At 53.7% G+C, this 15,750-nt stretch overlaps 1 protein-coding gene across 2 annotated transcripts; it reads right to left on the bottom strand.

Annotated features, from left to right (window-relative positions):
* Positions 1-8,231: 8,231 nt before the first annotated feature.
* Positions 8,232-12,803, bottom strand: PROK1 (prokineticin 1). 2 transcript variants are annotated; one of them, XM_042952207.1, is made up of 3 exons: positions 12,578-12,803; positions 9,948-10,073; positions 8,232-8,353 (listed from the first exon to the last, which is right to left on the bottom strand). In XM_042952207.1, exons 1-3 carry the CDS (start codon positions 12,647-12,649, stop codon positions 8,234-8,236), a joined length of 318 nt encoding a protein of 105 aa, XP_042808141.1. In that variant the 5' UTR covers positions 12,650-12,803; the 3' UTR covers positions 8,232-8,233. The 2 variants fall into 2 exon arrangements, with proteins under 2 accessions (XP_042808141.1, XP_042808140.1); XM_042952206.1 differs by lacking the exon at positions 8,232-8,353 and having other exon boundaries at positions 9,684-10,073.
* Between the last annotated feature and the right edge of the window lie 2,947 nt (positions 12,804-15,750).

The following is a 15,750-nucleotide window of genomic DNA, read 5'->3' as shown; positions in this document are numbered from 1 at the left end:
GGAAAAAAAGAGATTGAGTAGCACAGTATTAAGATCATAGCCCATATTGAGCAAACATTCATTTGGCTTTAAAACAGTGACTCATGTGTTTAAGCAAGCACATTAAGCAAGTGTATTAAGAGGCACTTAGATAAGATTTGCGTATCTATGTTCCCAAACGGAGCTGTTATTGAGCTCTGCCTCCATACACCTGTGCCTCTGAACTTCGTAATACTAACAGAACACGATCTGGACAAACTGCAATTTCTTCCTACCACGTTCCAATTCTGGGGAACATCCAGGAGATGCCTCCAGAGAACGTTGGCCTAGTGAGCCGGTTACAAGAGGGGCAGGCACTGGGCAGGGGGATCCCGGTGCTGACTGTCCGAGATGTTTTTATAAAGGAACAAAAGAGTGGGGTGCCTGGGTGACTCAGTCGGTTAAGCATCCGACTTGGTTTTGGCTCAGGTCATGATCTCATGGTTCATGGGTTTGAGCCCCGTGTCAGGCTCTGTGCTAACAGTGTGGAACCTGCTTGGGATTCTCTCTCTCCCTCTCTCTCTGCCCCTCACCCCCTCAAAAATACATAAATAAACATAAATAAACACCAACCCTAAAAGGCAGGTACTATTATTATCATTGCCATTTTACAGATGGGGACACAGGTCGTTACTGAAGTTTGGTAGCTTGCCCAAAGTCCCTAGCTAGTAAGTAGCCTGACCAGGGTTCAAACTCGCACAGTCTGCGCTATGAACCACTGTGCTGTGCTACTTGTCAGAGAACATAAGCAAGGTAACTTTGCTGCTAATTCCATGAGAAATGCCAACAGAGCAAAATGCAAAATGACAAGAAAATGTCAAGCCGCCATTCAACATGTTTGTTTACTTAGTCTTCAGGACTTAGTTTTGTGACAGAATTTCACAGGCTCCTCCACGCCTTGTCTCTGTCAGAACTGTGCCCACGGCTTCTTACTCATCAGTGTTTCTCTCTGTTTAGACCCACTTAATCCTCCTCACGAGTCTTCAGCCCCAAAGTAAAGGTTCCCTTACTTTGTCCAGGAGTTTTCTCTTGCCTCGTACAAGCGGAGGTGCTGTGGTCACTCTGATCCCTTCTGAGGGCAACACTCAGGCTTTTCCTCCAAGGTGCACTCATGTTTTCTTTTTTATGTTTTTGTTTTGTTTTTTTTTTTACCTTTGAGAGAGACAGAGTGTGAGTGGGAAAAGTGCAGAGAGAGAGAGGGAGACACAGAATCCGAAGCAGGCTCCAAGCTCCATGCTATCAGCACAGAGCCCGACGCGGGGCTCGAACTCACCAACCGCCAGATCGTGACCTGAACAGAAGTCGATGCTTAACCAACTGAGCCACCCAAAGTGCACTAATATTTAAATGAAACAAATGTCCCTGTGGTCCATGGGGCAACAAGGACTTCCAAGTAGGTAGAGGCAAAGATAAGAAAGAATCTTCTGGACAGAGGGCCATAAACCGTGTCCCTCCTGTGGGCTGAACCAAATGGTCTTCTTGAGGCCCAACCCCTGCGCCCTCAGGCTTGTAGCTGGTTGCAGTCTCCACCAGGTCCTTTCTTTGTAAACTTTGAGAAGAAGTCCTCAGTGGCTGGCGAAAGGGGCCTCAAGAGAGCTGAGGGGGAAGCCTAATCTTTCCCCAACATGAAAATGAATAAAAGAGGGGCGCCTGGGTGGCTCTGTCGGTTAAGCGGCTGACTTCAGCTCAGGTCATGATCTCACGGTCCGTGAGTTCGAGCCCTGCGTCGGGCTCTGTGCTGACAGCTCAGAGCCTGGAGCCTGTTTCGGATTCTGTGTCTCCCTCTTTCTCTGACCCTCCCCCGTTCATGCTCTGTCTCTCTCTGTCTCAAAAATAAATAAACGTTAAAAAGAAAAGAAAAGAAAAGAAAATGAATAAAAGAAAGCTCCTTCAAAACAGAATCAGGGGTGCCTGGGTGAACCAGTAGGTTGGGCGTCCGACTTCAGCTCAGGTCATGATCTCAAAGTTCTCGAGTTCAAGCCTCACATCAGGCTCTGTGCTGACAGCTCGGAGCCTGGAGCCTGCTTCAGATTCTGTGTCTCCCCCTCTCTCTGCCCCTCTCCAGCTCATGCTCTGTCTGTCTGTCTCTCCCTCTCAAAAATAAACATTAAAAATTTTTTAATAATATATTTTTTAAGTTTATTTATTTATTTTTGAGAGAGAGAGAGAGAGCATACGCAGGGGAAGGGTAGAGAGAGGGAGAGAGAGAATCCCAAGCAGGCTCCACACTGTCAGCACAGAGCCCAACACAGGGCTCAAACTCCAAAACCTTGAGATCATGACCTGAGCCAAAGTGAAGAGTCAGACGCTTAACCGACTGAGCCACCCAGGCTCCCTCGCACGGTATTTTCAAGGCCTGTCCGTGTTGTGACACGTAGCACTACTTGGTTCCTGTTTATGGCTGGATAATACTCCGTTGGATGGGTACAGCATCTTTTATTTCCAGATGATGGAGGAAAGTTGCTTGTGGGAAGGTGGTTCTTCACTTTTCCTTCTAATTCCCCACGGGAAAGGGTGGAAGAGATCCCTACAGAAAGCGGGCCCCGGACCACCCGTGCTCCCCTCCTCATCTGGTGGGATCCGAGTTTTGGGCACATTCCAGGTGAATTCTTCCAGGTTGACTCTTGGGCTGGTCCAAGGTCAGACACAGGGCAAATTTTCAAGTAGCAATTTCTCGCTCCCAGGGTTTATCACTGTCAAAGTTCTGGGAGAGCAAGAATGCCAAGGCCTTGGCCCCCCTCACCCCGCCCCCAACCAAAGCCATCCTGGGTAATGCACAATCGAAGTGCAACAGCGTGTTTGCTGTGCAAACTCTGCTCTGAGGCGGCTCCCCAGCCCTGAACCTCCGCTGAGCGACCTTTCTCTCTGGCCGAGGGGAGCTTCCTGCTTCCTCCTCGGGTCTCGCCTCTGCTCGGTGCTCCCCCCCTCCCCCGGAGCCTGGTGGCCAGAGTCTCCGAGATGGGAGAAGTGCATAGGAGAGGTAGGGATCCACACGCCCTCGTGTGCTTATTCTGTGTCCCCCAGCTGGAATCCTATCCAATCTACTATCTCGAGGTCATCGTTCAACATTCAGACGGAGTAGGGCTTAGCAGCAGATTTCCAGGGAATCAAGCCTCTAGCATTTCAGGCCCTTGCCTGCCCTTGGAGGCTTGCCCTCTGCCCTCGGCTCAGTCTGTGTCTGGCCCTTCATCCCCCATGTGGAGGGCTCCCCGTGCTGGCCCGCCTGGCTTCCCTCAGGCCCTCCTCTTGCTCAGCTCAGCGAGAGCCTCGGACTGGTGACATCTCCCCTGCCAGGTCCCCTTCCTCTGCCCTACCTTCAACTACCATTCTCTTAGATGGGAGGGTCTTTTTTTGTTTTTCTTCCACCATGACAAAGTCCATCCAGCAGAAGTAGATGTAACTTGTGTAATTCGAGATTCTCACGCTCACAAACAAGGGCAGTTCTGCACTTTCCCACTGCTGCTCTGCCCTGGGGGGGCCCCTCCTGGACCCTCAGGGATGCCATTGACTTTGTGTATGGCTCTCCCCATCTCCAGGGCCCCCGAGGCCCTTCCCCCGGTGAGGAAGAACCTGCAAGGAGACGGTGGGGTGAGCACTGGGGTGTGGGGACTCTGGGAGGAGAGGGTCTGTGGGAGGTGGCAGCTATAGAAGCCCACGTCCCAGAGACCCCTGAGACCCTCACCAGCCCGCCTCCCCCCAGGAAGCGCCGTCGCTGCTTTTCATTCATTCATTCGTTCGTTCATTCAGAAAATGTCTCTTGAGCACAGCTCTAGGCCGGGCACAAGACACAGGAAACAACCACGGTCTCTGTCCTCCAGCAGCTCATGGTCCTTTGTTTACCATACAACAAAGGGACCCCTTAGCTGATAAACTGGTAATGAATTAATTAGTTAATCGACCGGGGCTCTACTTCAGATGACCAGAAACTTCTCAATCCCCTGGGGGCCCTCTCTTCCAATCTGCCGAGGTGTCCCAGCATCCTCCCCATCCACAGCATGGATCCAGGCTTGGGTCTTGAAAGCCAGCCAGGCTGCCACATCCAGTGTCTCCACCCTGAAGATGTAGGGAGGGGTCTGGGCCACGCAGGCCCTCCCCCCCACGTCCTCCTCCAACTCCCTTCTGCCATCAGTGACAGGCCACAGTGTGGACGGCAGGAGGGCAAGGCCTTGTGTAATTTGGGTCTGGAGAGGAGCTGCCACGGGAGGCAGGTAGCCCACCAACATCCTTTGTCATGTACTCAGTATCCCCTGGTACTTGGGCTTGGTACCCTGGTACTGGGCTTGGTCTGTGATGAGAAGAACCCTGGCCCCCATACCCTGAAGCCAGCCCTGTGAGACAACAGTCTCTGGCCCCAGTGAGTGCAGGGGTCTGTGGCCGACAGGCTGTGAGGCAGGTGCACGCACCTGGCCGTGAGCTGGGTCCAGAGCCCTGCTCCTGCCCTCCTTCCACCTCACCTCCACCGGCAGGCCTGGGTCCTTCTCAGTCCCTGGGCCTCATGCCCCAGGGATGCAATCTGCTGCGTGTTGAGCACAGGAGTGGAGCTTAGGTCCTGGGAAGTGAGGCCACGGAGAGACAGGCTGGGGGAGAGGCCTCCGGAGAGGCCACCATCATCCGTCCTGTAGGTGCTCCGGCCCGGTTCCCACTACTCAACCCTGGGACACAAGCAGGACTCAGGCGCTGCCCTTCCTTCTCTCTTGGGTAGAAGCTGACCTAGGCACGGGTGTCCCCTAACAGCAGGTGCCAACTCGGTGCCTGAGGTGTGTTTTTGTTCTGATGGATGCAATGGGGGCAGGGGTGCACTTGAGCGGCTCTTGAAGGAGATGTTGAAGTCACCAGACACCAGAGGAGAAGCGGAACATTCCCCATAGAGGAAGAGCCTGGGCAAAGACACACGTGGCATCTTCCACACACTGTGGGCAAGTCCTGAGGCCGGGAAGCCTGGTGGGGAGCATGGAAGAAGCAGAGAAAGAGTGGGCAGGTGCTTTTCGTTCCCTGCCAAGGTTTGGGCTTTCCCTTCTGGGGCCGAGAAGCGCTGTCGGGGAGCACAGACCAGGTAAATGTGCCGCCTAGAGAGATGACTGGTAGAGATGCCAGGGTGGATTTTACGGGGAAAACTGGAGGCAGAGAGAATAGGTTGGCAGCAGTTGCCATAGGCCATGCTGGGCAGGCTGATTGCTTAGACTTGGCCATGGTTGCAGGGAGAAAGGACAGGAGAAGAGACAAAAAGTCTACATTGCTCTTGAGCTTCTGAATTTGATCCTGGGGGTGGTGGAAGCTGAGAACGTGGAGATTCGGTGGCGGGGGGGGGGGGGGGGGTGAGGCAGCGCCTCCAGGGCTGTGTCCAGGAGCACAGGTGGGGGGCAGGAGCATCCCATCATCCTCTGGCCCCGCCCACCTCCGTGGTCCCACTCCGGGAGAAGCTGGGAGAGATGTCTCACTGGAAGACGACAGCAGCTTCTAGGAAAGAGGTATCTAGGTGGGACGGCACCCATAGGGACAACTATTTCTCCTGTGCTCCTTAGGGGGACAGATTTCTTTCCACAGGTGGAAGAATTGTCCCTCTAAGCCTCTGGTTGAATCTAACACTTGGGGACATCTGGGGAATCTGTTTTGAGAAGGGTGCATCTTGACCCTTCCATGCCATCCCCAGATTGGTCACTAGATGGCACCAGACTCCACCCGTCGGGAAGGAAGGGTCCCGAGATTGAGGGGAGGTAAGGCTGTCACTGAAGGGGCCAGAATCCTGAAGGGGTCTCCATTTCACCTAAACCTGGCCTAATTTGATTCTTCTGGAACACATCTTCGTTATGGACATATTATTCTCATAAGTAGATTCTTTTTATAATTATGAAGAACCTATTCCCGAATGTAAAGAATTCTCACAAATCCACTTTTCTTACCCCCTCCCACCTTCCCCTTTCTGCTCTTCAGTCTTTAGGGGGAAAATGCAGCAGGGAATTGGAGCAGAGACCAATTATACATTCCTCAGCCTTCCGGTATAAAAAATGAGAATTGTTCCTGTTTGATTCACTGGGGTCTGCAGACCGGCCAGCTCCCTGGGGGGGGAGGGATGGGGCTACAGGTGGCGTCCCCCTCTCCACTGTGCTGAGACACGTGGCCGGCACCTCCCCCAGGCTGGCTCTGCCTGCAGGGGGCGCAGCAGGGTTGGGAAAGGCCCGGGACACCTGCACTACCGGCGGCAGCCATGGGCAGTATCTGGAGACCCACAGAAAAAGGATGGGCAGATTGGAACCCCGGACGTGGACAGGAGCTCTATGTCCAGCAGCTGAGCCTTGTCCAGAGCCTGGGCAAGAGATTCATGGCTGCAGGAAGGGGCAAAAGTCAGCAAGAGCAGGCAACAAGGTCCGTCAAAGGAGCTGAAAACAAAACCTACGACCCCTAAGTGGGGCCCAGGCCTGGCCTGAGTGGCCTTGCAGTAAAGGCTGCGCTGAGCACCCCTGAGCAAGGCTCTCGCAGATCAAGCATAAACGAGGGAGGGCGGGAGCCCCCAGGGCCTCAGGAACCTCAGGAACCTCAGGAACAATGCGTTTGGAGGCTTCTGGGAAACACAGGATACAAGGTACTTTCATCTTCCATTTTGCATTTTTTCTAGGCGAGGACTTGAGGTGAGGAGGGGCCATGGGGACAGCAACCTGGCACTTAGGGGATGCTCCGGGCCCTGGGTTCAGACACAGCCTCAGGGCCATCCTGATATGGACTTTTCACCCCACACGTGGGGGTCTGGTGGACACCAAGCAAAGGGGACTCAATTGCGGAAACGGGAGTTGTCCTGTCACAGTGGAGTCCCTCCCCAGACACCGGCTCACGGCTCCCTGCCTGTCTCCAACCCAGCCACGCGCCTGAGTCACATACCTGAGCGGCACCTTCGCTGTGCACACTACTTGTCACCCTTCATTCAAAAATACCCTGAATCTACTTTCTCAAAAAGATTGCCCTAGATGGGAGGACAGCAATGGCATCTTTCCCCACCTGGAAAAGGCCCAGTTCCGCCCCCCTCCCTGCCCCTGGGTCCCCATCCTGACACAGCAGAAACACCACAGCCGCTCGCCCCTTGTTCATGCTTTTATTCTGCAGCCTCGGGCATCACCACGCTGTCCTGGGTGGGCCTGGGGCAGAGTCCAGATGCGAGGGGCTTAGAGCGACTGTGTTTTAGATGACAATGGAGGCCAGTGACACAACTCCCAGACAGACAGCTTTGAACTTCAGGAAGCCCTCACTGTCTGGAGAAGACGCTGTCTCTGGGTGTGGTGCCTGTGCAGCCTGGGCCCGCAGTGGTGGTTGCACGCCTGTATCCAAAGTCAGTGTCCCTGCCTGCTGCCTCCCCACCCCCCACCTGACACCCCCACCCCCCACCAGCTGGGTAGAAGCCCTTGGTCCTCAAGGTCACAGACATGCTCCCAGGGACCGGTCCTTGGGAAGGAGCTGTTTGAGGTTACTCCCTAATTGCCTCCTAAAACGTCAATAGCTGATTAGATCAAATGGCCGCCGCTTGCATTTTAGAGCGAGGTAGTAGGAATTGGGGGCTTCCCTGCTTAACTGGTAAGGCGTGCTGGGAGGGGTTCGCAGGCCATGCAGCACTGGCCTGGTGGCTTCCCACGCCTGCCATGAGGTCACCGCCTACTGCGCCCCGGGAAGGGCTGACCTTGGGCCCGTGGCCTACAACCGAGGGGTTAGTCAGTCAAAGGAAGATGGCCGACTCCCGGGTTGACAGTCACAGGCCTCACAGAAAGGGCCTGAGGCTCAGGCCAGAGACGCAGAGCAGCGCACCCAAGGGGCTGTGCAGGTTCAGGCAGAGAGCACATGCGGGAGGAGGGACAGATGGGCCCGGGGAGGAGGACAAGTCACCTCTAAGGAGCAGACAGGTGAGTGAGGCAGGAGCTAAGGGAAAACAGTGTCCTTCCGATCACGTACAACCCCTCAGCCAGCCGTAACAGCTGCTGCCAGGACCACGGTCCTCGGCTGGGACGCCCTCAGGCCAGCCTGGCGGACCATGTGCGGGTGTCTGCATGAATGCACAGATGTAGGCTAGGAAGGAGGGATGGGGGGAGGCAGCTTGGGGCCTGGGGACTGGGGACGGGGTGGTGGGGGAGCTGGGCCATGTGGCAGAAATCAAAATCCATAAGAGACCCCCCACCCCCCCCACAGGCTGTTCTCATGCAGAGGCCCAGCGTGTGTGCCGACAACAGCCAGGCTCCTAAAAGTTGATGTTTTTCAAGTCCGTGGAGCAGCGGTACCTGCCGTCCGGGCACCTGGAGCACAGCAGGTTGGGCAGGCAGGGGCAGGTGTGGTGCTGGCGTTTTCTGAAGAAGGGGACCTGGAGAAAGAGGAGAAACACGATGACACCTTCACCATAAGGGAGGTGGGCTTCCCGCAGGGGCCCCGGCCAGCCCAGCCCTGCCCAGTGTCTCACCCCTCCACCCAGCACAACAATCAGTTATTGCAGAGGAGGAAACTGAGGCAAGAGTGGCTGAGCGATATGCCAAGATCACACAGCTGATTTGGGGAGGAGTCAGGATTTGAACCCGGGCAATGTGGCCCTCGAGACGATGTAATCGGCCACAATACTGTGCTGTCCGCTCCAACCTTAAAGTCCCAGAGCTGCCTAGCCAAGTCCCCTCGCTGACCTGACACCCACGTGAATGCATGCACACCCACGTGAATGCGTGCACACACGGTCGTTGACTGAATCTCACTTACAGTTCACTTAGCGTGCGCTTGATGTTGGGTACTGGGGACGCAGCCGTGGACAGGACAGACACTGCCTCTGCCCCGTGACTCTCACCCAGAGGCTAGACCACTGAGGCTTCCTCAAGAGAGGGTGAATAGGAACGGTTGTGACCACAGACAGCGTCAGACTGCCCCCGGTTCCAATCCCAGGTCTGCCAACTTCCCAGCGGTGTGAAAACCGGCGAGTCCTTTAATCTTGGTGTCTCAAAAATGGGTGTTATTATCCTCAAAATGGGTTCATAATAGCACCTACCACAAATGGTTGTGAAGAGGTTTAAACTATATATTTGCAAAAGCAGGTAGTCTGAAAAGTGGCACGCGGTTATATTGTCACCGGTGTCCCTTTTGGGAACGGAGGTCTGCAGCCGAACCACCTGACACACCCTGACGCAGCAAGGACTGCTGTGCTGTCCCGAGGGTCTTGGCTCAGCTGCATCTCCCCCCCATTCCCCAAGCAGCTGCAATGGCGGGGTGGGGGGGTGACTACAGGATGATGCTCTGACCCCAGAAGAAACCAGGGCTCCCGGTGTAGGCATATCCCCCAGGAGAGCACGAAGGACTCCTGAACCACAGGAAGCCGGGGAAGGTGACAGACACACGGGTCCCCGTACACACCTGTGGCTGCTCCCGTACCTGGCCGTTCAGAAGCAAAGACCTCGTGGCCCTTCGATGCCCCCTGGGCTGGGAGCAGGGCGAGAGTCAGGTGCTTGGGGCCCCAAAGAGTGAGCGCCTCCTTAAAGTGTATGCGCTGGGCACGGGCCTTGCCTCACCCTAACCAGGCCTTGGATGGAAGGCCCTTCCATGAGTATTACTGCATATTCTTGAGGGAGGGGTCCAGGGGCACAGGCCATTCGGGATCCTTTGAGAATCTGAGTTCATATTCAGATCTGAAAGAGACTTCAGGGGTAATCATTCTACTCGCCTGGTTGTATACAGCGCCCGAGGCCCAGAGAAGTCCTGCTAATTGCCCAAGACCACACAGCAGAGGAGCAGCTGGGGTCCCAGCCCACAGATCTAACAGGCTGTGTGCTTAGTGCCCCCCTACTCTACCCCAGGCTTTCTCCAAAAAGCAAGGAGGCAGTGCCGAACACCCGTAAGATGATCCTAGAGTCAGTCTGAAAATCGGGGTCCAGTCCCAGCTGTGTCGCCGGCTCTCTGCCCTGAGCAAGTCTGTGCAGTACCTTTCGGCTGCCCGGGTGACACTCATCTCCTTCCCGCCCCAGCGGGGTGCACATCCGAAGCCCACGCAGCCACAGGCTGATGGCGCAGCAGGTGCCCGTCCCACACTGCACATCCCGCTCACAGGCCTGAGAGAGGAGACAGGAGTCGTTAGTGCCCATTAGCGCCCCTCAAGAGAAACCGGAAGGAAGAGGTACATCCGAAAACCCTGGTGGCCTCACACCTTGGGCAGCTCATTCTTGCTCCTGCTCTGCTCACGACAGGATGCTCAGGCCTCCGCGGGGCAGCAGAAATGCATCTGAGGACCACCACCCCCCCGAACCAAGCTCCACTGAGGCTGCCCAATAGGGAGGCAACTCTCCTGACAACCTTAGAAGTTAGGAGACATGGCCCTTCCAGCACTGGGAAATGCTCAAGGGACACGGGTGACATCAAATTAATTTGAATTCCCAAAGGCGGGAGGGGAATTGATGGCCCAAGCCCCTAGGTGGTCAGTGCTGAGTCTCCTGGGACCAGACTCTCCAACCTTGACCCCACACCCGGGGTTGGTGCTGGCCCCCACCTCGGCCCTCACCGGAATCCCCGCCTCAGCCGGGGGCCGGCGCCCCCTGAGAAGCGGTGTCTCCCCCAGTGCTTCTCAGCAGGCCTCTTTGAACCCCAGATAGGGATGGACTCCTCTGGGTTGGGCTCCAAACAGGAGCTGGGCGGCCTTGCCTGGTTTCTGGAAGTTGCCATTTGAAAAGAAGGCCACACAAGCCTGCTTGAAACAAAATCGACCTCTGAGCTGCTCCAGACTCAAGTGGGGCCACGATAGAGAAGCACCCAATCTTTCCACTTGCAGGAAAGCTTTGTGGCTTATCTGAGCTGAGATTCACAAGTGGGTTTTGGTTCACTCTTCTCCAACAGAAGGCCATGGGGCAGGCTCTCGCTGCCTGCCTGGGACCTGGCAGGAGCGGGAGGCTGCCCACTGGCTCAGCCCCAGGAAGGAAAGTGGGGGCGCAGGGTCTGCTTGTCACCCAGAAGAGGTGCAGGGGGCAGTCACCTGGCCATGCAGGTCTCCAGCCCAGCAAGGGTACATCTCGCACACTGACCAGGGTTGGGGCCAAGCAGGCCCTACCTGACTCTTCTCCCACAGAGTTGGGACATCATTGTCCCCACTCTGGCAGGAAGGACCATCCAAGCCCGAATTTGGGATGGTCACTATGCAGGGAGCAAGGCCATATGACGATGTCCTACCAGCCTCTTCTTGGGAGTCCCCCCGGGGCAGCCCCTGGGCATGGAGAATGGAGGGAAGTCCTGACCCCCTCAGCACTGGGTCCCACACTCTCCTGCACATGTCTGCCATGCATTTCCTTCCACCCTAGATTTCTCCCTCACTGTGCTTTTCAAAAGGTCCAGCTGAAGTGTTTGCTAGAAAGGCATTTTCCCACCGCCACTCGGCCAGATGTTGGAGCTCACACAGTGAGGTAACCTGGGCATCAGCGTGAACCCTCAGCCCCCATCCCTCTCGGTGGCTTCTGTCCCTCTTTCTCAGCCTCCCCGATGGTCAAGCTACACAGTAGGAAGATTCAGAGGCTGACATTCATTAGGTATAATTTTGCCCTAACAGTGTTATTCATGCTCCGGGTCTCAAAAGCATTGACTTGCCTTTAATATTTGTTCGTCTTTGAAACTCAGTCTTTTTCCTTTAAAAAGGAGAAGAAAGAAGTTTTCCTTTCTGTGAACATTAAAACTAATACGATTCCAGGAATTGTTTGGCATTTTTCTACGTTTTCATTCTCTATGTAAAAAGTTGAGGGACTTCGGAAAAAAATAATAAATTTCCCTCTTTTTTTTTTTTTTCCTCTAGCGGCTTTTATCTGGAAAGCTCTCTGGTAAAGTATTACTCTCTGTTTTAGTAAGAATGGTCCCACCACTGTAACACATTTGAGGGTGGTTCCGGTTAAAGCCAAAATGCTACAAGAGAACCATAATCCGAGTGTTTTGAATTCTAAGACAGGCAGCGCCTGTGTGTGGCAAACGTCCCTTGGGAGACGAGATTTCTGCTTGGTACCCGATGCTCGTTTTTGGGTGCACCCAGCCAAATGTTCTTATCAGAACTGGGCACGGCTAAAATACATAAAAAATAAAGGGAAGAAAGAATTTCAAGGCAACCTTTCTTAAGAGTGGAAAAAGCAGAGGTTAAATGCCCCCAATGAAAGCTAATAAGGTCACTGCGTTCAATCAAGTCATCATGCTGTGTAAACTAAACTTGACATGTGGACCACATTGTATATGAAAACCAAAATTTTCACAAAAGATAAATCAAGGGGTGCTAACCCACTTTAGAGAGGAATTTCTTATTACACAATAGGAATCTTCATGTTACCAGAGGTCGAAACGTCAAAATGTTTGATGTTCTCTTAATGCAGTTGGAAATTAGATTTGGTTTACACACAGCTGCTCAAAAGTGGATCCTGTCTAGTGGAGTGAGGTCTAACTAATCCGAAAATCATGTGGAACACCTCTCTAAAATGCCGGCTGACGCCCCAGTTTTTTTGGCTTGCCCCCTGCATGGTCGCTGGCTCCCATCCCGTGCAGACCCTGACATCCCCCCCCAAACCCAGGGCGTAGAGGAAGTTGGACGACTTACCCCTGTGATCACGGCACAGTCCGACACAGTCACCAGAAGGAACATGATTGAGACTCGCATGGCCCCTTTCATGGTCACTTGGGGTGAAGGCACAACGCCTCCCGCTCCACTGCCTGTCGCTGGCTTCCACTCAGCCTCGTGTGCCAGCTGGGAAGGCCAGGCTGTCCGGCCCCCTCCCTCCTCCCAGATTTATACGGTCCGATCCAGGCTGCCTATGGGTGCCTGTCTCTGCTCTTCCCTTCCCCGTCACCAGTGCTATTCAGATGATCGCAGGGACGAACGTGAGACCTGAATCCCTGATGACATCAAATCACCATCAAAACCAATAAAAATGAACACATCGGGACGCTGACTGGCTCCAGCCCTGCCAGGAACACAAAGATGCAGTCAGTTACATACATTTCCCTCCATAGTCTTCTCTGCCTCTGGGGCATCTTTCTCCTTTGCTCAGGGCAGGGGTGAGGCGGCTCTGGCAATGAATTAAGAGGTTTACAACATCACCATCTATCCTTCTCTGCTCCAAACCGTGCAACATGCGGGATCATCACAATTAAGCCAACAAGAATGATCTAGGCATTTACCATCGACTGTGTGTTCAACACCGAGTTGGTGGCCGAGAGGACACAAGTGGGTAAGGGAGTGTCCCTGTTCCTCTAGGTGAAAATTCCAATAGGGAGAAATGAGACAGTAAGAGAGCAAGGCCAGGTTTGTGGGGTTGATGTCTCTGAGAGGCACACCTAAGGAATTGTTCTCTAAGAAGCTCAGGAGAAACACCGAGTGTCACCTGTACAGGAATCAAAGGGCAGAAGATGAGCTCGTGCCCAGATCTCTGTAGAGAAGCATGCTTGGGCCGGGGTGCAGCTAACAGGGGCCAGGAGCCTCACTGCTGCCTTCCTGGTTTGGGGGTGAACATGACAGTGGGTGAGCAAACATGTTGGGTTCAGGTGCCAGCTTTGTGGGACGCTGACTTCAGGCACAGGCCCTCCTGCTAGGAGAGGAAGCCCTGGTCCCAGACTTCTCACCGCAGCCAACCCAGAGAGAGCTCCCGGAATCCTGTACCAGACAATCTGCTTCTCTCTGCAAGGATAAAAGCTATTGCTTCCAAGGTAAGCTTTGCAATATGTTAATAGATGTTACACACACCAATAAATAAATACAAGATGTCTACAGTCAATGCTTTGGGAAACACTGATTACAGAAGTTCAACCAGGATTTTTACTGCGGGACTTTTCAGAGCCTTTCTTAGGCCACCAAGCAGGAAATGTAATTTGCAGTATTTTCCAAACGGAGTCACCCATCGAATGGCTTTTTTCTCGGAGTGTCTCAGGAAAATAGGGTTTTCACATAAAAACACTGGCAGGCACTTAAAAGTGCAGAGAGAGGTGAGCTAGCACAGAAGCTAAGAGTTAGACCCCAGAGACAAGACATTTTGACCTCTGGTCCCAGACGGCTCATTAGTTTTATGACCCTGAGAATATGGTCAGTCTCTCTAAACCTCAGTTTTCTCATCTCTAGCATGGCGGTGATAGTACCACTCACATTATGGGGTTTTGTGAATATTCATCCATTTATTTATTCATTGGCTCTATATTTATTCACATTGAAGGTACGGCTCTTGGTGCTGGAAATAAAGCAGTGAACAAAGCAGGGTCCCTGCTCTCATGGAGCTTTGCTTTTAGTGCGGAGATCAGTAATAAACAACCAAACAAATAGATTAATAATAAAATGGCTAAGGGTGCTGAGTTCTATTAGAAAGGAACAGAAGTCAGCAGAGCTTAACGAGTGATATTTGGGATGGGGCGAGTGTCTCTCTGAAGAGACGCTACAGAAGGCCTAATAAAGTGAAGGGGTGCTCTGGGCAGGGCCCGGGAGGAAGAACCAGTACAAAGGCCCTGCGGCAGGGCCTTCTTGTCCAGTTCCGGAGCAGCAAGGAGGGTGATGATCAGGGGAAGTGGGGAGAGGGGTGCAGCTGGAACAGGAGCCTTGCAGGACGTGGTGTGGGCCTGACGGCAAGTGTGCCTGGGTCTTTGGGGAGGGACAGGATGTGATTTCTACTGTGAAAGGATCTCTCTGGCTGCATATGGGAGATTAAATGAGATGGCGGGTGTGACAGGCTTATCACTACGCCTGGTACAGAGTAGCGTTTGCTAACTATTAGCAATTTCTATCATTAAAAAAATGGGCCTATCTGCCTTAATACAAAGTTCTCCTGTGAGAAAAGAATCAAAACAATGAACCTGGAGGGCATCTGGGTGGCTCAGTCAGTTGAGAGGACTCTTGATTTTGGCTCAGTTCATGATCCGTCCTAGTTCATGTTCAGGGTCGTAGGATCGAACCCCGAGTCAGGCCCCACACCGAGCGTGGAGCCTGCTTGGGATTCTCTCTCCCTCTGCCCCTACCCCCACCATGCTCACATGTACACTGTCTCTCTCTCTCTCTGTCTCTCTGAAGAAGAAAAAAAAAAAACAAACCTGGGGGGACCTGGGTGGCTCAGTCAGTTAAGCGTCCGACTCCTGATTTTGGCTCAGGTCATGATCTCTTGGTTCGTGAGATCGAACCTCATGTTGGGCTGTGTGCTGACAGCACAGAGCCTGCTTGGGTTTCTCTCTCTCCCTCTCTCTATGCCCCCCTCCCACGAGCGTGCAAGCTTTCTCTCTCTCTCTCTCTCTCTCTCAAAATAAATAAACTTTAAAAAATTGAGAACCCGTACAGTCCGCCAGTACACTGTGGCACTGAGTCAGGTGCACAACCAGAGAACAGAAAGACCACCCAGCCCGTCAAGACACTCACCCAGAGAAAGAAAGCAGGATCGTGCCGGGTGCTGGAGGGGTTCCTGAAAGAGTCCTGTGGGCTCCGGGTGCCCCGTACAGATGCCCCCTCACACGGGCCGCCTTCCACGAGACGATGGTGGATGGGGGCTGACCACCCCCATCCCGCGCCCGCCTCCCATGCTCACTCCCTTCCTTCGGCACAAAACTAATTACCCCACACAGTGGGTGAAGCATGATACTGAGAAATACTGTTGCAAACAAAACCAGCAACACTGCTTGAAAACATTTTGTTCACCTTGAACAGCGGGCACTTGAGGAAAAGCCAGCTTAATTAGAGAAGGTGAGGGATACATGGTGACCTTGCTGGAAATGCCAGAAGAGGCTTTGGGGAGCTTTCGGGGC

This window comes from Panthera leo, chromosome C1 (assembly GCF_018350215.1).
Source record: "Panthera leo isolate Ple1 chromosome C1, P.leo_Ple1_pat1.1, whole genome shotgun sequence".
Taxonomy (NCBI): Eukaryota; Metazoa; Chordata; class Mammalia; order Carnivora; family Felidae; genus Panthera; species Panthera leo.
Note: the sequence above shows the minus strand (reverse complement) of the source record. Positions and strands in the feature narration are given on the sequence as shown.